The sequence below is a fragment of the Oncorhynchus tshawytscha genome, linkage group LG33, assembly GCF_018296145.1.
Source record: "Oncorhynchus tshawytscha isolate Ot180627B linkage group LG33, Otsh_v2.0, whole genome shotgun sequence".
In the NCBI taxonomy this organism is placed as follows: Eukaryota; Metazoa; Chordata; class Actinopteri; order Salmoniformes; family Salmonidae; genus Oncorhynchus; species Oncorhynchus tshawytscha.
The window spans coordinates 40,852,828-40,880,784 of record NC_056461.1 but is presented as its reverse complement, the minus strand read 5'-3'; the positions used below and the strand labels follow the sequence as shown (position 1 = coordinate 40,880,784).

The 27,957-nt window shown below is 42.3% G+C and overlaps 1 protein-coding gene and 1 long non-coding RNA gene across 2 annotated transcripts in view; one reads left to right on the top strand and one right to left on the bottom strand.

Annotated features, from left to right (window-relative positions):
* Window positions 1–27,957, bottom strand: part of LOC112230707 (relaxin receptor 2-like) — a 206,495-nt gene that overhangs the window by 22,825 nt on the left and 155,713 nt on the right. Inside the window, exons 15-17 of the mRNA XM_042311509.1 lie at window positions 25,388–25,617; window positions 2,742–2,887; window positions 1,671–1,766 (exon numbers count right to left, since the gene is read on the bottom strand). Coding sequence (XP_042167443.1) covers window positions 1,671–1,766; window positions 2,742–2,887; window positions 25,388–25,617 — 472 coding nt within the window. The remainder of the gene's footprint in view (window positions 1–1,670; window positions 1,767–2,741; window positions 2,888–25,387; window positions 25,618–27,957) is intronic.
* On the top strand, window positions 12,586–13,612 carry LOC112231445. The gene is made up of 2 exons (XR_002950452.2): window positions 12,586–13,049; window positions 13,309–13,612. It is a non-coding gene; the product is annotated as an uncharacterized LOC112231445 (long non-coding RNA).

Sequence of the window (27,957 nt, the reverse complement as noted above, 5' to 3'; positions counted from 1 at the left end):
TCAAAACTCCATTAAGTAGAAAGCATTAGCAACAATTTTTTCAGTTCTTTGTGATATCTTAAAAAAAAGTGTTAGAAACGATTACCATCACATACTGAGCAGCTCATGTAATAGACAGAAGCGACCTACATGGTATACCAATCCAAACTAATCTCTCGGCATGTCCAGCCCATTCATTATCTCAGCCAATCATGGCTAGCGGGAAGGTTTCTGTCTTCTTCCATGGCTAAACCAACTAGGCTCGTAATTTAACAATTGTATTCATATTTTGAGATGGCATACATGTTTCCTATTAACTTCTTGATGACAGGGGGCAGTATTTTCACGTCCGGATGAAATGCATGCCCAGATTCAACTGCCTGCTACTCATCCCCAGAAGATAAGATATGCATATTATTAGTAGATTTGGATAGAAAACACTGAAGTTTCTAAAACGGTTTGAATCATGTCTGCGAGTACAACAGAACTTATGTAGCAGGCGAAACCCCGAGGACAAACCATTCAGATTTTTTTTTTGAGGTCACTCTCTTTTCAATGGGATATCTTTGGGAATCCAGATTTCTAATGGACCTTCTTGCAGTTCCTATCGCTTCCACTGGATGTCAACAGTCTTTAGAAATTGGCTGAGGTTATTCCTTTGTGTAATGAAGGAGTACAGCCATCTTGAACGAGGGTCACTTGAAGTGTACTGTTAGATAGAGGTGTGTGACCAGAAAGCAACAGTTTGTTTTCCTCCTGTATTGAACAGATCATCTCGTCTTCAATTTTATTGATTATTTACGTAAAAAAATACCTAAAGTTGTATTAAAAAATTAGTTTGAAATGTTTTGGCAAAGTTTACAGGTAACTTTTGAGATATTTTGTAGTCACGTTGCGCAGGTTGGAACCAGTGTTTTTCTGGATCAAACGCGCCAAATAAATGGACATTTTGGATATATATCGACGGAATTAATCGAACAAAAGGACCATTTGTGTTGTTTATGGGACATATTGGAGTGCCAAAGAAGCTCGTCAAAGGTAAGGCATGAATGATATTTTTATTTCTGCGTTTTGTGTCGCAACCCTCCCTGCAGGGTTGAAATATGGTTTCTCTCTTTGTTTACGGAGGTGCTATCCTCAGATAATAGTATCATTTGCTTTCACCGAAAAGCTTTTTTGAAATCTGACATGTTGGCTGGATTCAAAACAAGTGTAGCTTTAATTTGCTATCTTGCATGTGTGATTTAATGAAAGTTTGATTTTCATAGTAATTTATTTGAATTTGGCGCTCTGCATTTTCACTGGTGTTTGGCCAGGTGGGACGCTAGCGTCCCACATATCCAAGAGAGGTTTAAGGTACATGTTTCTTATTAAGGTACATGTTCCAGAAAGCATTTCTGCCAAAAAACGCAATTTGATTAAAAAAAAAAAATGTTTACGTTGAGATGCATGTCTTGTGAAGTAGTGATGCTCGACATATGCCTAGTTTCCTGAAACGAGTCACAGATAGATCAACATAATGGCCACAGATGGTGCAGCAGTGCTTGTGTATAAAGTCCCCAGCTGACAGACTCAGTCTGTAGTTTACCTGGTAATCAGATATACAGTATAACCTGATATAGCAGATTAAGTAGTTTGTCCTGTTGAAGGAGGGCACAAGTAATGTCATAAGCAGGCATAGTGTGACTCACCACAGTCTGTAGTTTACCAGGTCTCAGGTGGCTGAAGGGAAACACTATGACCAGGAACTTCTCCATAGTCAGGTAGGTCAGCAGCAGAACTGATACCTGGAAGACAGCATCACAGTTACAAACATACACTCGGTCTCTGTCTCTCAACAGTCAGGTAGGTCAGCAGCAGAACTGATACCTGGAAGACAACATTACAGTTACAAACATATACTTTGTCTGTCTTTGTCTCTGTCTCTCAACAGTCAGGTAGGTCAACAACAAAACTGATATATGTAACATGCAGTATTACAGTTACAAACACACACTCTCTCTCAGTGTCTCTCGCTCTTCCTTGTCAGATAGATCAGAAACAGAAATGATACCTGCAGATACAGCATTACAAGAGGTCAAGACAACTGATTCCTGTAGTAGAACAGTGGACTCTGAAGTAGAACAGTGGACTCTGTAGTAGAACAGTGGACTCTGTAGTAGAACAGTGGACTCTGTAGTAGAACAGTGGACTCTGTAGTAGAACAGTGGACTCTGTAGTAGAACAGTGGACTCTGTAGTAGAACAGTGGACTCTGTAGTAGAACAGTGGACTGGCACTCTGTTTCTACTTTCTTGCCGACTAGGGAATTGCCCTGCCAAACAGACCGGGACCTAATGAGTGACAATGATTTGGCATGATGGCACAAACAGACTGGGACTACTAGAACATCGTGATCCTCCAGACTTCTTCAGGGGAAACAGCTTGGGCTGCCAGTTTTGTGCGTCCCAACTGGCACACCACATTGCACCCTAAAGTAGTGCACTACATTGAGGGTAGGTTACCCTTTGGAACACTTCCTCAGACAGAAATTTATTGGGAGAGAAAATATATTCAGGACATTGTGAGTTAGCCTGCAGACAGGACATGACGTTCTGGAAGAATCAGAATGAGAGCAGAGAAATATATAAAAAATTCACTCCGGGATTCTTAATTTATGTCTGTAATCTGACACCAATAACTATACTCATTATTCTCATTGTACCTCTGAGGAATTTCTCTCCATCCACAGGCGTGTCTGTGTGTACGTGCGTGTTAATTCACCTCTGAGGAGAGCATAGCCAGGAATCCGATGGTTCGACATTCCACACTCTCCATCCACAGGAGAGCGTTCCGATTGTACTCCCCTCGGAACTTCACGTCAAACACACCGACAAAGAACAGGTACACACCCATCAGACAGTCTGCACCTGGGGAGAGCGAGAGAGAGAGAGAGAGAGAGAGAGAGAACTCTAATACATTCTCACTGACTGTATATATTTGCCATGGGTTCAAAGAGTTCAAGATTGTATCTGGGTACTTTGTCTTGTGTTGCGAGAGAGACGGTGAGAAAGAGAATAAGAAATCAAACAGGAAATAATCTTAACAGAGAAAAATGTCCTCCTTTCTGCTACCTATATCCCCCCACTAGAATCCCCGTACTTTAATGATGAGATATTCTCGATCCTAAAGGGTAATCATGTCTATGCCCAGGGACATGTACTAGTATATGGTGTTGGATTCTGGGTTAAACTTGACAGAATAAACTTCGTTAAGCTTTTTTTACTCTGAGAATTAGAACCTAACAATGGCGACCTAAATGTCAGAACTGGACAAGAACCTGACACCCTCAGCACACAGAGGGACAAGCACCTACCTGGAGGTGACAGCATTCCCTCCCAAATATACCGCCCTGGACACAATTACCACGAAACAACCAACAAGAAAATGGGTCACAACTCTTGCAGCTATGTCACCTGCAGGGTCAGAACATAGTCAATGGTAGGCTTTGAAGGGGACCCCTATGGTAGGTACACCTACAGCTTGTCCCTTGGCAGTAGTACTGTAGACTACCTTATCACTGACCTCAACCCGGAGTCTCTCAGAGCGTTCACAGTCAGCCCACTGACACCCCTATCAGATCACAGGAAAATCAGTCTACTTGAACAAAGCAATACTCAATCATGAGGCATCGAAGCCAAAGGAACTGAATAATAATAAGAAACTATCGGGCAACAATAAATCCAATCCTTCTAGACAATTTCCTGGACATAATGGTTTCACTGCAATAGAGAAGGTGTAAACTTGCATGTAGAAAGCCTAAACTTTTTATTTGACCTCTCAGCTTTCTTAACATATCAATAAATTTCAAGCAGACAACTTAAAAAATGTATTACAACATTGGCAAATGGTTTGAGGAGGAATGCAAAACCCTAAGAAAGAAATTGAGCAACCTGTCCAACCAAAAACAGAAACCCAGTAAACCTGAGTCTACACCTTCACTATGGTGAATTACTAAAACAATACAGAAATACTCCACGGAAAAAGAAGGAACAGCACATCAGAGATCAGCTCAATGTAATTGAAGAACGACTTCTGGGAACATCGGAACACAGTAAACAAACAAACATACGAATAAATAAATATCCAAACGGAGATGTGTGGATAAACCACTTCTCCAATCTTTTTGGATCTATAACAAAGAACAAACAGCAAAAACATATACATGATCAAATACAAAATCTTAGAATCAGCTATTAAAGACGACCAGAACCCAATGGATTCTCCAATTACATTGAACTACAGGACAAAATACAAACCCTCCAACCCAAAAAGGCCTGTGGGGTTGATGGTATCCTAAATTAAATTGTAAAATATACAGTCCACAAATTTAAATTGGCTATACTTTAACATCATCCTCAGGTCTGGCATATTCCCCAATATTTGGAACCAAGTACTGATCACCCCAATCCACAAAAGTGGAGAGAAATTCGACCCCAATAATTACTGTGGGATATATCAACAGCAACCTTGGGAAAATCCTCTGCATTATCATTAACAGCAAACTCCTATGTTTCCTCAGTGAAAACAACATCCTGAGCAAATGTCAAATTGGGTTTTAACCGACTTACTGTACAAAAGACCACATATTTACCTTGCACACCCTAATTGACAAACAAACAAACCAAGCCAAAAGTAAAGTCTTCTCCTGCTTTGCAGAAATCAATATGGCATGAAGGTCTACTATATAAATTGATGGAAAGCCATGTTGGGGTAAAACATACAACATTATAAAATCCATGTACACAAACAACAAGTGTGCTGGTAAAACACACAGATTTCTTTCCTCAGGGTCATGGGTTGAGACAGGGATGCAGCTTGAGCCCCACCCTCTTCAACATACTGTGCCTACAGAAATTCTACACCCCCTTGAACATTTTTCACATTTTGCTGCCTTAAAATGTAATTTTACCTACAGATCTACACAACCTTCTCCACATTTTCAAAGTGAAAGAAAGTTATAGATTATACATTTTCCAAATTAAGGAAAAACAACAACAAAAAGAACCCAAAGATGTCTTGATTACGGCTGTCATCACACCTCTTTTTCACATGAATACTTGATGAAAGCACCTTTGGCAGCCATTACAGCAAACATTTGGAATAATATTCTACCAACTTTGCACTACTCTTAGGGAAACCTATATTCATTGTTTTTGTCAAAATTGCTCAAGCCTGTTAAATTTGTTTGGGAATTGTTGATGGACAGCAATATTCAAACTTTGTCTCTGATTTTCAAGCTAATTTACGTCAGGACTGACGCTAGACCCCTCAGGAACACTCAACAACTCTTGGAAAGCCAGTCTGGTGTATATTTTGCATTAACATTTGTGTAAATGTCCTATAGAAAAATACAACTTTAGCTAAGGGTTAGGTTTTCAGAAGACTGAGGTGGGGTTTTTCGTAACTTTTTTACCTGGCCTTTAATCAGTTCATATTTCTTCTGATCCTGACAAACTCTCCAGTCTCTGCCGATGACATGCCAACACAACATGATGCTGCCACCACAATACTTAAAAACAGAGATGGTTTCACTTTGTGTTGTATTGGATTTTTACCGAACTCTGTAGTTTTAATTTGTATTCTTTTGTTCTTTATTCTTCTGCAGGACAATTACATTTTTTTTAATGCAAAGACACAACACAATGGCTTACCAAGTGGTGTTGAGTGTTCCTGAGTGGTCTCGTCTCAGCTGTGACTTAAATATGCTTTAAAAAAAACAGAAACAAGGTTTAAATATCACTGTCCATCAATGACCCTCAACCAAAGTATTCAGACCACTTGACTTTTTCCACATTTTGTTACGTTACAGCCTTATTCAAAATGTATAAAATAATTTCCCCCTCATTAATCTACACACAATACCCCCAAAATTACAAAGCCAAAACAGGTTTTTAGAAATGAGTGCAAATGTATAAATAATAACGTTTCAAGCTTGGCACACTTGTATTTGGGGAGTTTCTCTCATTCTCTGCATATCCTCTCAAGATCTGTCAGGTTGGATGGGGAGAGTCGCTGCACAGTTATTTTCAGTTCTCTCCAGAGATGTTCGATCAGGTTCAAGTCCGGGCTCTGGCTGGGCCACTCAAGGACATTCAGAGACTTGTCCTGAAGCTACTCCTCCTTGTCTTGGCTGTGTGCATAGGGTCGTTATCCTGTTGGAAGGTGAACATTTGCCCCATTCTGAGGTCCTGAGCAGTCTGGAGCAGGTTTTCATCAAGGATCTCTGTACTTTGCTCTGTTCCTGACTATTCTCCCAGTCCCTGGGGCTGAAAAACATCCCTATAGCATGATGCTGCCACCACCATGCTTTACTGTAGGGATGGTGCCAGGTTTCCTCCAGATGTGACACTTAGGATTCAGGCCAAAGCGTTCAAGCTTGGTTTCATCAGACCAGAGAATCTTGTTTCTCATAGTCAGAGTCCATTAGGTTCCTTTTGGCAAACTCCAAGCAGGCTGTCATGTGCCTTTTACTGAGGAGTGGCTTCAATCTGGCCACTCTAAAGGCCTGATTGGTGGAGTGCTTGTTTGCCAACTACACAGAGGAGCTCTGGAGCTCTGTCAGAGTGACCTCCCTGACCAAGGCCCTTCTCCCCCGATTGCTCAGTTTGGCTCCAGGAAGAGTCCAAACTTCTTCCATTTAAGAATGAGGCCACTGTGTTCATGGGGACCTTCAATGCTGCAGAAATGTTTTGGTACTCTTCCCCAGATCTGTGCCTCAACACAATCTTGTCTCGGAGCTCTATGGACAATTCCTTCGACCTCATGGCTTGGTTTTTGCTCTGACATGCACTGTCAACTGTGGGACCTTACATAGACCGGTGTGTGCTTTTCCAAATCATGTCCAATCAAATTAATTTACGACAAGGAGGACCCCAATCAAGATGTAGATACATTTCAAGGATGATCAATGGAAACAGGATGCACCTGAGCTTAAAGTCTTATAGCAAATGGTCTAAATATTTATGTAAATACGGTATTTATGTTTTTTTTTATTTTTATAAAATAGCCACGCATTTTTGCTTTGTCATTTTGGGGTATTGTGTGTAGATTGACTAGGAAAAAAACAATTGAATCCATTTTAGAATAAGCCTCTAATGTAACCAAATGTGGAAAAAGGGAAGTGGTCTGACTGCTTTCCGAATGCGCTGTATGTCAATGTGTTGACAAGGGCACTAGAACAGTCTGCAGCACCCAGCCTCACCCTGCTAGAATCTGAAGTCAAATGTCTCCTGTTCGCTGATGATCTGGTGCTTCTGATGGACGCCAACTAAGGAGGGCCTACAGCACCTAGATTGTCTGCACAGATTCTGTCAGACCTGGGCATTGACAGTGAATCTCAGTCATACAGAAATAATGGTGTTCCAGCTACCGGAACAAGCACTACAAATTCCATCTAGACACCGTTGCCTTAGAGCACATCAGCGCCACAGGTAAATTCCACAAAGCTGTAAATGATCTGAGAGACAAGGCAAGAAGGGCCTTCTACGCAATCAAAAGGAAAATACAATTCAACATCCCAATTAGGATCTGGCGAAAAATACTTGAATCAGTTCTAGAACCCTTTCCCTTTATGGTTTGAGGTCTGGGGTCCACTCACCAACCAAAACAAACACCAAATTGAAACTCTGCATGCAGAATTGAGCAAAAACATACTCTGTGTACAACATTATCCACCAAATAATGCAAGCAGAGCAGAACTACCTAAAAGGAAGCAATTCTCATACCTTCCATAACAAAGCCATGGCCTACAGAGAGGTGAACCTGGAGAAGAGTCCCCCTCAGCCAGCTGGTCCTGGGGCTCTGTTCACAAACACAAACAGACCCCACAGAACCCCAGGACAGCAAAACAATTAGAACCAGCCAAATCACGAGAAAACAAAAAGAGAACGTCCGGACACAATTTTTAAACAGAGAAAACTGGAATGCTATTTGGCTCTAAACAGACAGTACATATTAGCCGAATTCTTGACCACTGTGACTGACCCAAAATTAAGAAAAGCTTTGACTATGTACAAACTCAGTGACCATAGCCCTTGCTATTGAGAGAGGTCACTATAGGCAGAACTTGCTCTCGAGGGAAGACTGGCTATATGCCCACTGCCCACAAAATGAGGTGGAAACCGAGCTGCACTTCCTAACTGCCTGCCAAATGTATAACCATATTAGAGAGACATGTTTCTCTCAGATTACACAGACACACAAATAATTAGGAAATAAATCAAATGTTGACAAACTTCCATACCAATTAGGTGAAATACCACAGTGTGTCATCACAGCAGAAAGATTTGTGACCTGTTGCCAGAGGAAAAGGGCAACCAGTGAAGAACAAACAACATTGTAAATACAACCCATTTGTTTATTTATATTCCCTTTCATTCTTCAACTATTTGCTTATTGTTACAACACTGTACATAAACCAAATATATAACATTTGAAATGTCTCTATTCTTTAGAAACTTTTGTGTGTAATGTTTACTGTTAATTTCTGATAGGTAAAATAACCTATTTCAGTTGCATTGGCAATGTAAACATACACAGTTTATTAGGTACACCACCCCCGTTCACAAAAATGGTTCGCTCCTATAGACAGTGAGTCACGTGACCGTGGCTTGCTATATAAAGCATAGAGACGGGCATCAAGGCATTCAGTTACTGTTCAATTGAATGTTAGAACGGGCAAAACGAGTGACCTAAGCAACTTTGACCATGGTATGATGGTCGGTGCCAGGCTCGCCAGTTCCAGTATCTCCGAAACGGCCGGTCTCCTGGGATTTTCACGCACCATAATATTTAGGGTTTACCGAGAATGGTGAAGAAGAAGAAAAAAAGCATCCAGTCAGCGGCAGTCCTGTGGGCGAAAACAGCTTGTTGATGAGAGGTGTCGAAGGGGAATAGCAAGCTAACAGGCGGGCCCCAAACAGTCAAATAACGGCGCAGTACAACAATGGTGTGCAGAATGCTCGGTCTTAGTCACGGATGGACAATTGCAGCAGACGACCACACCGGGTTCCACTCCAATCAGCTAAAAACAACAAGAAGTGACACCAGTGGGCAGGCGATTCCCAACACTGGACAATTGAGGAGTAGAAAAACATTGCCTAGTCTGATGAATCCCATTTCCCGTTGTGTCATACTGATGGCAGAGTTAGGATTTGGTGTAAGCAGCGTGAGTCCATGGCCCCATCCTGCCTGGTGGCGGTGGTGGAATGTAGTGGGGAATGTTTTCCTGGAACACGTTTAGGTCCCTTGATACCATTTGAGCAACATTTCCATTTCCATGGCTGAGTATATGTTTCCCAAGCCAATAAAGCACTTTGGATATCATTTAATTGAGAGAGGGTGACAGAGAGAAATATAGAGGTTGGATTAGCAGCCAGGTTGCTCTAAATCAACTTTGAAATTCAATTTCCAGCCAGGTCCCCAGGAGGTCGGGAGATGCTACCACTAGGGACAAAGGTGAGCGCTATTACATTCAAGTAGGCTGGGTTTTGCTAGGGTGTTGTGGACGGATGGGTGTAAAGCAGTGGTGTAAAGTACTTAAGTAAAAACAATGTAAAGTACTACTTAAGTCGTTTTTTGGGGGGTAGTTGTATTGTACTTTCCTATTTATATTTTTTTTGCCAACTTCACTCCACTAATGAAAATAATGTACTTTTTACTCCATACATTTTCCCTGACACCCATTTTGAGAGAAAAAAATGGTCCGATTCACACACTTATCAAGAGAGCATCCTTGCTCATCCCTACTGCCTCTGATCTGGTGGACTCGCTAAACACAAATGCTTAGATTGTAAATTATGTCTGAGTGTTAGATTGTGCCCCTGGCGATCCGTCAATAAAAAAAAAGTTTTAAATGGTGCTGTCTGGTTAAAATAAGACATTTGAAATGGTTAATGCATGAAAACATTTTTGGGGGGGCACTTTAATTTACCTTTAATAGTTTTGTATATTTCAAACCAAATACTTTTAGACTTTTACTCAAGTAGTATTTTACTGGGTGACTCACTTTTACTTGAGTCATTTTCTATTTAGGTATCTTTACTTGTACTCAAGTATGACAATTGAGTACTTTTTCCACCACTGAGCGTAAGCCACGGGCTCCGGGTCCATGGGCAGTGGTGTAAAGTAACAAAGTACAAATACTGAAGTATTTTTTGGGGGTATCTGTACTTTACTATTTATATTTCTGTTGACAGACTTCATTACATGAAAAAAAAGTATACATTTCCTCCCATACATTTCCCCTGACACCTTCATTACTCGCAACTAAATCAAATCAATCTGAAGCTGGAAGAAAACAACAAATCATGTTGGAAAAAAGAATCAAGCAACATTGGCGAGTAGACACACTCATGGGTGAACTTGTTTTGCAAGGCAGTAGGTCGACGACATGCAGAGTTGATCCAATCTTCATCCGTTTGGGCAAATCCAAGGGTCCTAAAGTGTAAACCTCCCAACCCCACCAGGAGCCTATCACTTGCAAAACATTCATCCACTCAGCAGCACTTTGCCCAAGTGTGTCCGAAATTGCACAAGCATGTCTGACATCGCTCTACCACCACCACGAGGACGAACACCCTTGGCCGTATCTAAAATAAATGTTTTCTTTTCTCGGGAATGAAGGATTCATCCTACCGGATGAAATGTCTGTTATGTTTACCGAAAGTTCAGGAAATACTAGTGTTCGAGAACTCGCCGTCTAACATTAAAAAAAACACATTGAGGTAACGTTAAGCCTACTGCTAAGTAACTGTCTTTCTCTTTTCTGTTTTTTATTATTTCAGAAAAATAATGTACACCTTCTTAAGAAATATTGAGTACTTACAGCAAACACTCTGAAGAGAAAACGTGCCCCTGAGACTCCCTCCACCATCAAGCAGAGCACATTACTGAAGACAGTGTCTCAAAAATCCATTGACAAAGCTGTGGTCAAGTATGTGGTCCAACAATTCACTATTGAACAACAACCGTTCAGAGAGTTTGTCCAGGATCTGCCGCCTAACTCTTATTAAGGTCCCACTGTGCTCCAGGATTAATGAAGCCTCCAAGGAAATGAAGAAGGCGGTGACTGAGACCATGAGAGGAGTTGACTACATCGCCACCACCACCGACTGCTGGTCTGGCAAGAAGACGGAGCTTCATTGGTGTTACAGCCCACTGGATAGACCCTGACAGTCTCAACAGATGCTCTGCAACCCTGGCCTGTAAACGGTTGAGTGGATCGCACACCTTTAACTTCTTATGTCTGGGGGGCAGTATTGAGTAGCTTGGATGAATAAGTTGCCCAAAGTAAACGGCCCGCTCCTCAGTCTCAGTTACCAAGATATGCATATTATTAGTAGTATTGGATAGAACACTCTAAAGTTTCTAAAACTGTTTGAATGATGTCTGTGAGTATAACAGAACTCATATGGCAGGCAAAATCCTGAGGAGAAATCAAAACAGGAAGTGGGAATTCTGAGCTTGGTATGTATTCACCACAGTTCCCATTGAAATCCCCTTGAGATATTAATGATTTTGCACTTCCTAGGGCTTCCACTAGATGTCAACCGTCTATAGACATTTGAATGAGACTTCTACTGTGTTGTGGGACTGAATGAGAGCAGAATGTATCAGGTGACTGGCAGTCAGCCATTTTCTGATCACGCGCATTCCTCATGGTATCCACTTGCATTCCATTGCTCATGAAGACACAAAGGAATACTCCGGTTGGAACTTTATTGAAGCTATATGTTAAAACCATCCTAATGATTGATTCTGTGCTTAGTTTGAAATGTTTCTTCGACCTGTAATATAACTTTTTGAAGTTTTTGTCCGACGTAATGCTTACCAGAATGAGCATTTAGATATGTATACCAAACGCGCTAACAAAAGGAGGTATTTGGCCTTAAATAACGGACATTATCGAACAAAACAAACAAATTGTGGACCTGGGATTCCTGGAGCGCTTTCTGATGAAGATCATCAAAGTAAGGGAGTATTTATTATGTAATTTCTTGTTTATGTTGATGCCAACATGGCGGCTATTGTGACTATTTTTCTGAGCACCATCTCAGATTATTGCATGGCTGGCTTATTCCGTAAAGTTTTTTTGAAATCAGACACAGCGGTTGCATTAAGGAGAGGTATATCTATAATTCCATGTGTATAACTTGTATTATCATCTACATTTATGATGAGTATTTATGTTTAATGATGTGGCTATGCAAAATCACTGGATGTTTTTGAAACTAGTGAATGTAATGCGCCAATGTAAACTCATATTTGGATAAATATGAACTTTATCAAACAAAACATACATGTATTGTGTAACATGAAGTCCTATGAGTGTCATCTGATGAAGATCATCAAAGGTTGGTGATTAGTTTTATCTCTATTTGTGCTTTTTGTGACTGCTATCTTTGGCTGGAAAAAATGGCTGTGTTTATTGTCGTTTGGTGGTGACCTAACAATCGTTTGTGGTGCTTTTGCTGTAAAGCATATTTGAAATCGGACCCTGTGGTGCGATTAACAACAAGATTACCTTTAAAATGGTATGAGATACATGTATGTTTGAGGAATTTTAATTAGGAGATTTTTTGATGTTTTGAATTTTGCGCCCTGCACTTTCACTGGCTGTTGTAATATCATCCCGTTAAACAGGATGTCAGCCCAAAGAGGATTTATTAATGTGTTGACAGGCACCCTAAATGACATCCATTTTGAATTGTGAGAACAACAACAGACAAAGGTTCCAACTTCTTGAAAGCTCTCCAAGTGTTTTGGAGAAGATGAAAACAACGAGACAGTGGAAGCAGCGGGTGGTGCGGCAGATCAGCCAAGACAGGAAGATGGTTAAGAGGAACAATAGGAGAGTGAAGGAGTGGAGTTTGTTGATGTGGCAACGATCCTGAATGAAGATGATGGATTTGAGTACAAGCTGATGCGCCCGAATGCTACAAGGTGGAACAAGGTGGAACTCCTGAGGATCGTCAAAGACAAAGGAGAGGCGGTCTTCAGAGTTCTCTGCACAGACTTCGAGGTTCCAATGTTAGTAAGGATGATGTATTATTTTGTCATCATTTAAGGTCTTGAATGTTGTCTAAATCGGTTGCAGTGTTTCCTGACCCTTTGCTTGGGGACTTATAACTGTTTCACATGTTGTAGCCATACACTATCATTGATCCATTTAGTCAACTACTCATCCAACCATTGATTACTGTAGTTGAATCAGGTGAAATGGTTAGTGGTCCCCTTTATATAGGGTTAGGAAACACAGTATTATTATTATTCAATTTTTTTTTCACAGGTTCAATCCAGCTGAACTCGCCTTCCTCACAGAGTATGCTGCCACCATGGAGCCCAGTCGCAAAGGCCCTCAAAATCCTGCAGGCTGAAACCAATGTCCAGATGGCGTGGCTACTTCCAACTATCAACCTGCTGATCACAAAACTTGACCGAGTCCCTGAGGTACTGTAAGCCTCTGGTGGATGTGCTACAACTGGGACCAAAGAAGTGCTTCAGCCACATGTTTCACGAACCTGAGCTTTATCGCAGCTGCATTCCTTCTCCAAAAAAAAAAAAAAGAACGTGGACAAAGGATGACGCCACCATCAGAATGGGTAAGACAACATCTGTAAGCTGTCTCACACCCTTACCTGCCTCAGCTGCCCGTGAAAGGCTGTTCAGCATTGCAGGACTTGTTTTCAGCCCCAGGAGAGCAAGGCTGGATTCCAGAAACTTTGAAAACCAGCCTTTACTGAAGATGAACCGTAAATTCTTCAAGTAATGACAGCTTCACGCAAACAAGCCCAAGGACACGGATGCCTTATGCGTTTTTGTTCATTTATGTTTAAAATTCACAAGTTCTAGGTGTCCTTGTTACAAAGACATGACCTGACACCCTGATTTCTAATGCAGTTTCAACAGTGGTGATGTCCTCATGTTCCTACTTTAAAAAAATATTTCTGTATAGGGTTCTATGATAGGATGTTGTTTCTAAAGCAAAGTGACAGTGATTGTAAGTGCTTACGTTTACTGGCTATATTCCTTCATTAAGGCATACTTCTATTTTGTCTGTAAGAGATGCATTTTGAAGTGTTGCCTATTTGAGAATCCACATTATAAAAAAATAAAAAATAATCTGAGCTCTTCTTGCATCCGTAAAACTGTGATGGAAAATTTACAAGATGATATTATAATACTGTGTATGCATCGAATAGCTATGATGACTACTCTCTCATCTGTGTCTGTGGGACAGAGTTGGGCCTCTGGAGCTTGAGCTGACAATTGATTGATTTACCTTCAGACTGCATTCCATAGACAAGATGTGGTCGGTATAACCGAGATAGAGATAGCCTGGAGGAGTAGAACAAAACCCTTATTGTTCCTAATCATCCTAGCATCTGGGAATCTAAGCCCGGTTGGAGATTAAACAACACCAGGTGCAGATAACCACAAGATGAACCCGAGGTGACTTATGATGCCCCCCGATCTGCATGGGAGGGGTGGAACCAGCTATGACTAAGCATTTTTTGATCTACTATGTAAGAACTCTGCATTGTCTGTAAGGTTAAGCTCTCGGAGACACACACTTCAGAGTCTGCAATCGACCAGCTTATTAATATAATTAATATTGCAATAATGAATCAATGTTAAATAAAGATTGATTGTTTGAATAATTGTTCAAATCTCTCTCAGTATACATGAATTTCCACGACAACTGTTACCTCTCAGAAAAGCTCAAACAAAATAAAAGGTCTGGCTGTTTTTCTTTTTGGATTTATGGCTCTTACGTGTCATTTACTTTTCATACTTAAGTACATTTACCTTAAGGCTATTGTTTTTGATACTTAAGTACATTTACCTTAAGGCTATTGTTTTTGATACTTAAGTACATTTACCTTAAGGCTATTGTTTTTGATACTTAAGGACAATTAATATCAGGTACATTTACTCAAGTCATATTCTAATGGGTGACTTTTACTTGAGTCATTTTCCAGTAAGGTATCTTTACTTTGAATCAAATCAGCCAGTGTGATGACGAATACGGGCCTCCAGGCCCAGGAGATGACGAATACGGGCCTCCAGGCCCAGGAGATGACGAATACGGGCCTCCAGGCCCAGGAGATGACGAATACGGGCCTCCAGGCCCAGGAGATGGCTCCGTTTCTTTTAACTACGAGGAGCCCATGTTGGATGAGACTGTTTTTGAGGGTTAAGACTGTATTTTTATGAAGATTGCAATACAAATCCTGACAGGAAGCATTGCAATTGGATATAGGCATATAACAGTCATTGATGAATATCAAATGTACATACATGTATCAGTTTGGATTAATTTTGGATACTATTTATGTTTCCATATAGTATCTTAGGTATCAGTATGTATTATTTAGTCATTAAGGGTGGATTGATTAGAGAATATGTTTTACTTGTGTTTTAATAAATGATTAGAATATTACACTCTGAAACCATAACTCTGAAACCATATGATTGTATGAAATTGATTAAATCAAATCAAATTTATTTGTCACATACACATGGTTAGCAGATGTTAATGCGAGTGTAGCGAGATGCTTGTGCTTCTAGTTCCGACAATGCAGTAATAACCAAAGAGTAATCTAACTAACAATTCCACAACTACTACCTTATACGCACAAGTGTAAAGGGATAAAGAATATGTACATAAAGATATATGAATGAGTGATGGTACAGAGCGGCATAGGTACGATGCAGTAGATGGTATCGAGTATAGTATATACATATGAGATGAGTAATGTAGGGTATGTAAACAAAGTGGCATAGTTTAAAGTGGCTAGTGATACATGTATTACATAAAGATGCAGTATTTGATATATAGTACAGTATATAGGTATACATATGAGATGAATAATGTAGGGTATGAAGACATTATATTAAGTAGCATTGTTTAAAGTGGCTAGTGATATATTTTACATCAATTTCCATTATTGTCACCAAGATGGCATAGCAGTCAGACGTCTTTTGTCCTTGTCTTGTCGTGTCCCATATACATATATATTTACAACTTTCTTCGCTGTCACGCCCTGGTCTTAGTATTTTGTGTTTTCTTTATTTATTTGGTCAGGCCAGGGTGTGACATGGGTTTATTTTGTGTTGTGTTTATGTATGGGGGTTTTTCGTAGGTTTTGGGATTGTGGCTTAGTGGGGTTTTCTAGCAAAGTCTATGGTTGCCTGAGGCGGTTCTCAATCAGAGGCAGGTGTTTATCGTTGTCTCTGATTGGGAACCATATTTACGCAGCCATATTCTTTAAGTGTTTCGTGTGTGATTGTTCCTGTCTCTGTGTTTGTTGTCACAAGATAGGCTGTATAGGTTTTCACGTTCCGTTTGTTGTTTTGTAGATTTAAGTTATTTCATGTATCGTTCATTTTTACATTAAAGAACATGAGTAACCACCACGCTGCATTTTGGTCCGACTCTCCTTCGACGGAAGAAAACCGTAACAGAATCACTCACCACACCAGGACCAAGCAGCGTGGTGACAGGCATCGACAGCAACAGCAGCGAAAAGAGGAATGGACATGGGAGGACGTTATGGACAGCAGGAGTATGAACTATACTACTTGGGAGGAAATAGACAGGTGGGCGGTCGACCCAGAGAGGGATTCGCTGGAGCAGTGCGAGGAGGGCTATAGGAGAATGGAGTTGAAGAGAAAAGCACGGCGGCGCAGAAGGAAGCCCGCGAGTCAGCCCCATAAATTTATTGGGGGGCGGCTCAGGAAGAGTGTGTCAGAGTCATGGTTCAGACCTGAGCCAACTCCCCCTGTTTATCGTGAGGAGCCAAGGAGGAGACCAGAACCAGAGCCGGTGTTGGAGGTGAGTGAAGCAGAGACTGTGAAGGAGTTAATGGGGAAAGTGGAGGAGAGAGTTATGAGGGAGTTGCTAGGTTGGTGCTTTAGATACAATATTCGCCCGACGGAGCTTGTCGGGGATTTGATGGCACCTGGGTCAGCGCTCCATACTCGTCCTGAGGTGCGTGTAAGTCGGCTGGTGAAGAGTGTGCCAGCCTCACGCACTAGGCCTCCTGTGTACCTACCTAGCCTTGCACGTCCTGTGCCAGTCCTGCTCTCAGGCTCTCCAGTACACCTTCACGGTCCGGTCCATCCTGTGCCACCTTCACACACCAGTCCTCCGGTGGCAGCTCCTCGCACCAGGCTTCCTGTGCGTGTCCTCAGCCCAGTACCACCAGTGCCAGCACCACGCACCAGGCCTTCAGTGCGCCTCGCCTGTTCAGCGCTGCCAGAGCCTTTCTCCTCTCCAGCGCTGTCGGAGTCTCCCGCCTGTATAGCGCTACCAGAGCCTTCCTCCTCTCCAGCGCTGCCGGAGTCTTCCTCCTCTCCAGCACTGCCGGAGTCTCCCGCCTGTTTAGCGCTGCCAGAGCCTTCCTCCTCTCCAGCGCTGTCGGAGTCTCCCGCCTGTTTAGCGCTACCAGAGCCTTCCTCCTCTCCAGCGCTGCCGGAGTCTTCCTCTGCTCCAGCACTGCCGGAGTCTCCCGCCTGTTTAGCGCTGCCAGAGCCTTCCTCCTCTCCAGCGCTGCCGGAGTCTCCCGCCTGTCTAGCGCTATCAGAGCCTTCCTCCTCTCCAGCGCTGCCGGAGTCTCCCGCCTGTTTAGCGCTGCCAGAGCCTTCCTTCTCTCCAGCGCTGCCGGAGTCTCCTGCCTGTTCAACGCAGCCAGAGCTGATAATCTGCATGGAGAAGCCAGAGCTGCCAGTCTGCATGGAGCAGCCAGAGCTGCCAGTCTGCATGGAGCAGCCAGAGCTGCCAGTCTGCATGGAGCAGCCAGAGCTGCCAGTCTGCATGGAGCAGCCAGAGCTGCCAGTCTGCATGGATCAGCCAGAGCTGCCAGTCTGCATGGATCAGCCAGAGCTGCCTGTCTGCATGGAGCAGCCAGAGCAGCTAGAGCCGCCAGTCAGCTAGGATCTTCCAGATCTGCCAGTCAGCCAGGATCCGCCAGTCAGCCAGGATCTTCCAGATCCGCCATTCAGCCAGGATCCGCCAGTCAGCCAGGATCCACCAGTCAGCCATGATCTTCCAGATCCGCCAGTCAGCCAGGATCCGCCAGTCAGCCAGGATCTTCCAGATCCGCCATTCAGCCAGGATCCACCATTCAGCCAGGATCCGCCCGTCAGCCAGGATCCGCCAGTCAGCCAGGATCTTCCAGATCCGCCATTCAGCCAGGATCCGCCATTCAGCCAGGATCCGCCAGTCAGCCAGGATCCGCCAGTCAGCCATGATCTTCCAGATCCGCCAGTCAGCCAGGATCCACCAGTCAGCCAGGATCTTCCAGATCCGCTAGTCAGCCAGGATCCGCCAGTCAGCCATGATCTTCCAGATCTGCCAGTCAGCCAGGATCTGCCAGAACCACCAGCTAGCCAGGATCCGCCAGTCAGCCAGGATCTGCCAGAACCACCAGCTAGCCAGGATCTGCCAGAGCCTACTACCTGCCTGAGTTTCCTCTCAGTACTAGGCATCCCCTCAGTCCCGAGCTACCCCTCAGTGCTGAGCTTCCCCTCAGTGCCGAGCTACCCCTCAGTCCCGAGCTACCCCTCAGTCCCGAGCTTCCCCAGTCAGTCCCGAGCTTCCCCTCAGTCCCGAGCTTCCCCTCAGTCCCGAGCTTCCCCTCAGTCCCGAGCTGCCCCTCAGTCCAGTGGGGTCCTTGGTGAGGGTTATTAGGCCAAGGTCGGCGGCGAGGGTCGCCAATCAAAGGACGCGTTACAGGGGGACTAAGACTTGGTTGGAGTGGGGTCCACGTCCCGAGCCGGAGCCGCCACCGTGGACAGACGCCCAGACCCTCCCCTATGGGTTTTAGTGTGCGGCCGGGAGTCCGCACCTTGGGGGGGGGGGGTTCTGTCACGCCCTGGTCTTAGTATTTTGTGTTTTCTTTATTTATTTGGTCAGGCCAGGGTGTGACATGAGTTTATTTTGTGTTGTGTTTATGTATGGGGGTTTTTCGTAGGTTTTGGGATTGTGGCTTAGTGGGGTGTTCTAGCAAGGTCTATGGTTGCCTGAGGCGGTTCTCAATCAGAGGCAGGTGATTCTCGTTGTCTCTGATTGGCAACCATATTTAGGCAGCCATATTCTTTGAGTGTTTCGTGTGTGATTGTTCCTGTCTCTGTGTTTGTTGTCACAAGATAGGCTGTATAGGTTTTCACGTTCCGTTTGTTGTTTTGTAGATTTAAGTTATTTCATGTATCGTTCATTTTTACATTAAAGAACATGAGTAACCACCACGCTGCATTTTGGTCCGACTCTCCTTCGACGGAAGAAAACCGTAACATTCGCATACCTTTTTAGATATATATTTTTTATTTTCCATAAACTCAACTTCAAAACATTCTCCTGCAACCCGCCTCACCAATTTATTTAAAGAAAATAATGTATTATTTACCTCAAATCTGTAATCCTCCATAGAAGCTAACCAGAATCTAGCCAGAATCTAGCCAGAAGCTAGCCAGAAGCTAGTTAGCTTCTTTACTGGCTAATCGTTAGTATTCAGCTAACCACGGTTTGTGGTCATCAGCTATCCTTTAGCTCGAAAATCTATCGCCAGTTTTGCACGGCGCGGCTCGGACCGGAACATACCGGACCTATTTTTCTCTCCATGTCCCCGGATTTCAACCGCAAGCTCTGGACATTTATACCTGGATCTCGCAGCTAGCTAGCTGCTATCCGTGTGACTATCGGCTTACGTCGATCCTGGAGCAAACATCAATTATTCCGGAGCTAGCCAGCTGAAGAGTTCCATCAGCCACTCCTGGGCTACAATCACCTATCCGGACCCATTTTACTGCCAACGCGGAGCCCCACTGGGCCTTCACAACTGGACTACCGACGTTATCTGCCCGAGGGAGTAATCCAGCTGTCTCCTCCGTCACGACGTTACCTGAACGTCCATCTGCGGCCCGCTAATCGCTAGCTGTCTTATCAGCTGCTATCTGAATAGATCTATATCTATTTTGTTTTGCGAATTGGATTGGTCCCCTCTACCACATGGAACCCCACTAATCCTAACGACGGAAACGCACGAGGTGGCTAAAAACAGACCTCCATCCTATGCTAGCTTGCTACCGATGGCCCGGCTAGCTGTCTGAATCGCCGTGACCCCAACCAACCTCACTACTCACTGGACCCTTTTGATCACTCGATTAAGCATGCCTCTCCTTAATGTCAATATGCCTTGTCCATTGCTGTTCTGGTTAGTGTTTATTGGCTTAAAATGCCTGCCTAACCATCTTAAATAAGCATGCCCCATTCAAGAAATTTAGAACCAGGAACAGATATAGCCCTTGGTTCTCCCCAGACCTGACTGCCACACCCTTAACCAACACAAAAACATCCTATGGCGTTCTGCATTAGCATCGAACAGCCCCTGTGATATGCAGCTTTTCAGGAAAGCTAGAAACCATTATACACAGGCAGTTAGAAAAGCCAAGGCTAGCTTTTTCAAGCAGAAATTTGCTTCCTGCAACACTAACTCAAAAAAGTTCTGGAACACTGGAAAATAAGAACACCTCCTCCCAGCTGCCCACTGCACTGAAAATAGGAAACACTGTCACCACTGATAAATCCACTATAATTGAGAATTTCAATAAGCATTTTTGTACGGCTGGCCATGCTTTCCACCTGGCTAGAGAGCCGTCTCTCATCTCTCATCTCATCTCTCTCCATCTCTCTCTCCACCTCTCATCTCTCTCTATCTCTCATCTCAATCTCTCCATCTCTCTCTCCATCTCTCATCTCTCTCCATCTCATCTCCATCTCATCTCTCCATCTCTCCCTTTCACTAGTGTATACAACCTTATGCTATACTAGGAAAATTGTGTTTAGGGCCAAATCCTGGTACTTTTTCAGCAGCATAAGTGAGAGCAGGTCCGCTGGAGACATGGCCCAGTGAGACATGGCCCAGTGAAACATGGCCCAGTGAGACATGGCCCAGTGAGACATGGCCCAGTGAGACATGGCCCAGTGAGACATGGCCCAGTGAAACATGGCCCAGTGAGACATGGCCCATTGAGACATGGCCCAGTGAAACATGGCCCAGTGAGACATGGCCCAGTGAGACATGGCCCAGTGAGACATGGGTGCCGGTCTGCATAGATGGAAAGGGAAAAGCCTGAGCATTTTGGGTAAAACACTGAGGTACATACTATATGGGAATGCGCCATTTGAGGATGCAACAATGTACCTGTCACATTATGGCGTCTGTTAGAGCGCCATTGAGGCCATCTCCATTTCGAAGTAGTCTATTATCTTCTTATACTATTTCTATGAGTTGGTAAACAAATTGGTAGGTTACATACTGTCAGTTGGAGTGTGTTGTCTGAACAGATATAAAGCCCAGGGTGGTGATTTACTAACATCTGCAGTGATGGAATGTTTGCTCATGAGTAGAATTCATTGGCTGATCCCTACTGATAAACTGTGATCCTTCCTTAACCTATAGGAAGTCCCACCCAGTTGACTACTTCAAAATGGTGAAAGTCCTCAATGGCACTACCCCATGCTAAAACAGGCATTTGGGCACTAGAGTCTTCTATCTATCTCTATGATTTAAAAAAAAAAATGACTTCCTCTTCTCACTTTGTTGAGATACACTGCTCATTTTCCCCTTCCACATTAGTGCTCCCCTGTGTGTGTTCTTACTGATGGCCTGTTGCCAGCTGATTTATCTCTCTGATGTATTTGGCCAGTGTTTAATTTGACACTGCCAGGGAAGGTTCCTGTGTTTGTGTGTGTGTGTGTGTGTGTGTGTGTGTGTGTGTGTGTGTGTGTGTGTGTGTGTAGTCTGCGAGTGTGCATCTGTGAATAGGGTAGGAGGTAGTAAAGGTATGGGGAAGAGAGATATAGGGGGCAGCAGGATCTGGTATGGGGAAGAGAGATATAGGGGGCAGCAGGATCTGGTATGGGGAAGAGAGCTATAGGGGGCAGCAGGATCTGGTATGGGGAAGAGAGCTATAGGGGGCAGCAGGATATGGTATGGGGAAGAGAGATATAGGGGGCAGCAGGATATGGTATGGGGAAGAGAGCTATAGGGGGCAGCAGGATCTGGTATGGGGAAGAGAGATATAGGGGGCAGCAGGATCTGGTTTGGGGAAGAGAGACATAGAAGGCAGCAGGATCTGGTTTGGGGAAGAGAGATATAGGAGGCAGCAGGATATGGTATGGGGAAGAGAGCTATAGGGGGCAGCAGGATATGGTATGGGGAAGAGAGATATAGGGGGCAGCAGGATATGGTATGGGGAAGAGAAATATAGGGGGCAGCAGGATCTGGTATGGGGAAGAGAGATATAGGGGCAGCAGGATCTGGTATGGGGTAGAGAGATATAGGGGGCAGCAGGATCTGGTATGGGGAAGAGAGATATAGGGGGCAGCAGGATATGGTATGGGGAAGAGAAATATAGGGGCAGCAGGATCTGGTATGGGGAAGAGAGATATAGGGGGCAGCAGGATCTGGTATGGGGAAGAGAGCTATAGGAGGCAGCAGGATATGATATAGGGAAGAGTGAATAAGGAGGCAGCAGGATATGGTATAGGGAAGAGAGCTATAGGAGGCAGCAGGATATGGTATAGGGAAGAGTGAATAAGGAGGCAGTAGGATATGGTATAGGGAAGAGTGAATAAGGAGGCAGCAGGATACGGTATGGGGCAGCAAGATATGGTATGGGGAAGCAGGAAAGACAAGATGGCCTGGAGCTGGCTAAGTGTAGTTTCATTTAGACCTTCCTGGCCTGCTGACACATTTACCTAGACTGAGATCTACACAGGGGAGAGGGATGGGGGAGAGAGACGAGAGGAGAAAAGAGGAGAGAGGGATGGAGAGAGACGGAGGAGAAGGAGAGCGCAAGAGAGAGGAGAAAGAGATGAAGGAGAGAGGCACAGAAAGATAGCAAGACGATTGAGATAAAGAGAGGAGAGAAAAGGATGGGTGATTCATCCTAGCTGATGAATGATAGATGAGTAACAGGTGTTTGTTGTGAAATAATAGCGAGGGAGTGAGAAAATATTAAAGAGAGGAAAAAGAGGCTACAGGGAGCTGCCATAGAGAAATATAGAGGACTCGTTCTCGTCTTCTGTGCCATTATAGTGTCTGTGACAGCATCGGCAGCACCATTGAGGCAATCTCACGATTGGCTGATCCCTACTGATGATCTGGTTGGACATGACTACAACAGGGTCACCAGGAGGGATCAGCCAATGAAGTTGGATGTCCCACCCAGTTGACTACACTAAAATGGTGGAAGCCTTCTAATACAACCTTTTGGCCCCTAGAGGCCTCTGTCATTCTCTATGGCGCTGCCCCTTTCTCTCTGACTGGCCACCAGTCTGCAAGAAAACAGGGAGAAGAAGACATGAGGAGAAAGAAGGAGGAAGAAAAGAGAGAGAGAGGGAGAGAGAGAGAGAGACACAGTGAGAGAAAGAAAGATGGAGTGAGAGAGAAAAAGAGAGGGAGGAGAGAGAGAAAGTGGAAGAAAGGAGAGAGTGTGAAAGAGAGGAGAGAGACAGAGAGTGAAAGTGAGAGAAAGAAAGACAGAGTGAGAGAGAGAGAAAGAGAGGGAGGAGAGAGAGAGAAAGTGAAAGAGAGAAAGAGAGAGAAAGAGAGCAAGAGAGAGAGAGAGAGAGAGAGGAGAGAGGGAGAGAGAAAGAGAGGAGAGAGAGAAAGAGAGCGAGAGCGAGAGGCTGTAGGGAGCTGTCTTGTCTGACCTGCCATGGTGTCTCCAACTGAGATCAGCAGCTGCTATGCCCTGATGACTTTCACTCACAGTGAGTGTGTGTGCCTGTGTGTATGTCTGTGCTGCATGTCTGTGTGTCCTGTGTCATGACTCTCGCTCCTGGGTGAGAATCAAAGATAGCTCCCCCCCTCTCCCACCAGAGAGGAAGAGGGGGAGTGGAGCCGGTTGTATGAATCTAACGACCGGTCGTAAACTTTCTCTCTCTTGCACTACAGTATGGAAAAGTCTAAAATCCTTTGTGTGTCGAGAGACTCATGCCAAAACTTCAAAAATCAAAAGATTGTACATTGGAACATCAGTTTTCAAATCCAAACATCTGGAATGGTTGGTGGGGCTGCAAACAATAAATCCTGTGAAAAGTGTATTGTTTTGTGATATCATTAAGGACGGTATAACTAAATAACTGTAACTCTACCAATGTATACGTCCCAGTTGTCAGATTTACATCTAAATGTTGTAAAACTTATATTATTAAATATAAAACTATTTGTGAGAAGATGAAATGCTATTTTAGCCTTCTGAATGAGAATTATTTTTCATATAAACTTTTGCCAAGCCAGTAACCACGCCCACGTGAGCAAAGAGATTGTGGCAACGTGATGGACCCGCCCTCCAAGGTGAGTGCATAAAAGGACTGCTAAAGAGATTTACACCAGACCAGAAAACGTGGAGCTGTGGCTACACATTGAAATGATATACAACTACAAGACCAGTATACGGTAAGACTCAAACTCTTGAGTGAAGAAGATAAAGGCTACATCGGAACATTCAGTCTGCAGCTGGTTAAGTATTTTAGTCAATTAAACTCGAACAGTAACCACCGCGTGTGTACCTCTGATGTATCCAGTCTAACGAACACTCAGAGACAAAGTGGCCTACTACAACTGAGGACATTGTGACCTCCGGTGGAAAACCAGAGACTTACATCGAACTACTCACCATAGATGGACGAGTGGTTTCAACAGAGAGATGACGAATGCATACACAAGCGTAAATATGTGTTGCATTTATTTTCGAATGAACGGTCGTTCATATGCAAAGTATTTATTTTTCATGAGTATAGCTTCCACATGTATGTACCAGCCACTCTCTCTGTCTCTCCCGCTCTCTTTATCTTACCCTTCCATTGTGTAATAAGTCGTCATATCGGGTTAGTCCACAAGGGACTTTTCATTGCATTATGTTAGTAATCAATTCAATGTATACGTGTGTGTGTGTGTTTGTGTGTTTCTGAGTGATTATTTAGTTAATAAATAATTAGGTAAATTTGTGTATCGCTGAATCATTATTTAGTATTTTGGGTTTGTGCAGATATCCAAGGATTTTTTTATCCAACGACGTTCAGAATGAGACTGATATGAGGTAATAATGATTAATGTATGACTGGTATGATAACGATAGATTCTGATATATTCTTAAGTTAATTCGGGAAACAGTAACTCATTAAACATTATTTTTCCCGTGGTGCCCCAAGTTACTAATGAGTTAATTGTTACATGATTAATTGAATCACGTAATAATTAAAACATAGTTAATTGATTTGATAAAATAGCTGTCATCACATTAATGATAGTCATGACACCTGTGTATGTCTATAAACATTCCATATAACTCACAGCAGAGGACTTTGATGCAGGCGGCGTGCAAGTTGTTCTCTGCCCTGATCAGAGACCTCATCCCGATGACGAAGAGGTTCCCGAAACATGTGATGAAGGCCATGACCCACACAGAGACCCTGAGCACCACGTTAGCTAACAGGTCCTCGAAGGAAGAGATACCGTCTGTGTTGGGCTTACACGTTCTCACATGGGGCGCATAGGAACAGTACTGGAATGTCTTGAAGTAGCTATGAGTGGAACGACAACATATAGTATAGAATGTGATATACAGGATATATAGTATAGAATGTGATATACAGGACATGTAGTATAGAATGTGATATACAGGACATATAGTATAGAATGTGATATACAGGATATATAGTATAGAATGTGATATACAGGACATGTAGTATAGAATGTGATATACAGGACATATAGTATAGAATGTGATGAACAGGACATATCATATAGAATGTGATGAACAGGACATATAGTATAGAATGTGATGAACAGGACATATAGTATAGAATGTGATAAACAGGACATATAGTATAGAATGTGATAAACAGGACATATAGTATAGAATGTGATATTCAGGACATAATATAGAATGTGATATATAGAACATATAGTATAGAATGTGAAAAACAGGACATATAGTATAGAATGTGATATACAGGACATATAGTATAGAATGTGATAACAGGACATATAGTATAGAATGTGATATACAGGACATATAGTATAGAATGTGATGAACATATAGTATAGAATGTGATATACAGGACATATAGTATAGAATGTGATATACAGGACATTTTGTATAGAATGTGATGAAATATAGTATAGAATGTCATGTACAGGACATATAGTATAGAATGTGATATACAGAACATATAGTATAGAATGTGATGAACAGGACATATCATATAGAATGTGATGAACAGGACATATAGTATAGAATGTGATATACAGGACATTTAGTATAGAATGTGATGAAATATAGTATAGAATGTCATGTACAGGACATATAGTATAGAATGTGATAAACAGGACATATAGTATAGAATGTGATGAACAGGACATATAGTATAGAATGGGATAAACAGGACATATAGTAAAGAATGTGATGAACAGGACATATAGTATAGAATGTGATAAACAGGACATATAGTATAGAATGTGATAAACAGGACATATAGTATAGAATGTGATATACAGGACATAATATAGAATGTGATATATAGAACATATAGTATAGAATGTGAGAAACAGGACATATAGTATAGAATGTGATATACAGGACATATAGTATAGAATGTGATAACAGGACATATAGTATAGACTGTGATATACAGGACATATAGTATAGAATGTGATATACAGAACATATAGTATAGAATGTGATATACAGGACATATAGTATAGAATGTGATATACAGAACATATAGTATAGAATGTGATGAACATATAGTATAGAATGTGAGAAACAGGACATATAGTATAGAATGTGATATACAGGACATATAGTATAGAATGTGATAACAGGACATATAGTATAGAATGTGATATACAGGACATATAGTATAGAATGTGATAACAGGACATATAGTATAGAATGTGATATACAGAACATATAGTATAGAATGTGATGAACAGGGCATATCATATAGAATGTGATGAACAGGACATATAGTATAGAATGTGATGAACAGGACATATAGTATAGAATGTGATATACAGGACATTTAGTATAGAATGTGATGAAATATAGTATAGAATGTGATATACAGGACATATAGTATAGAATGTGATAAACAGGACATATAGTAAAGAATGTGATATTCAGGACATAATATAGAATGTGATATACAGGACATAATATAGAATGTGATATATAGAACATATAGTATAGAATGTGATAACAGGACATATAGTATAGAATGTGATATACAGGACATATAGTATAGAATGTGATAAACAGGACATATAGTATAGAATGTGATATATAGAACATATAGTATAGAATGTGATAACAGGACATATAGTATAGAATGTGATAAACAGGACATATAGTATAGAATGTGATAAACAGGACATATAGTATAGAATGGGATAAACAGGACATAATATAGAATGTGATATACAGGACATAATATAGAATGTGATATATAGAACATATAGTATAGAATGTGATAACAGGACATATAGTATAGAATGTGATGAACAGGACATATAGTATAGAATGTGATATACAGGACATATAGTATAGAATGTGATATACAGGACATATAGTATAGAATGGGATAAACAGGACATAATATAGAATGTGATATTCAGGACATAATATAGAATGTGATATATAGAACATATAGTATAGAATGTGAAAAACAGGACATATAGTATAGAATGTGATATACAGGACATATAGTATAGAATGTGATAACAGGACATATAGTATAGAATGTGATATACAGGACATATAGTATAGAATGTGATGAACATATAGTATAGAATGTGATATACAGGACATATAGTATAGAATGTGATATACAGGACATTTAGTATAGAATGTGATGAAATAT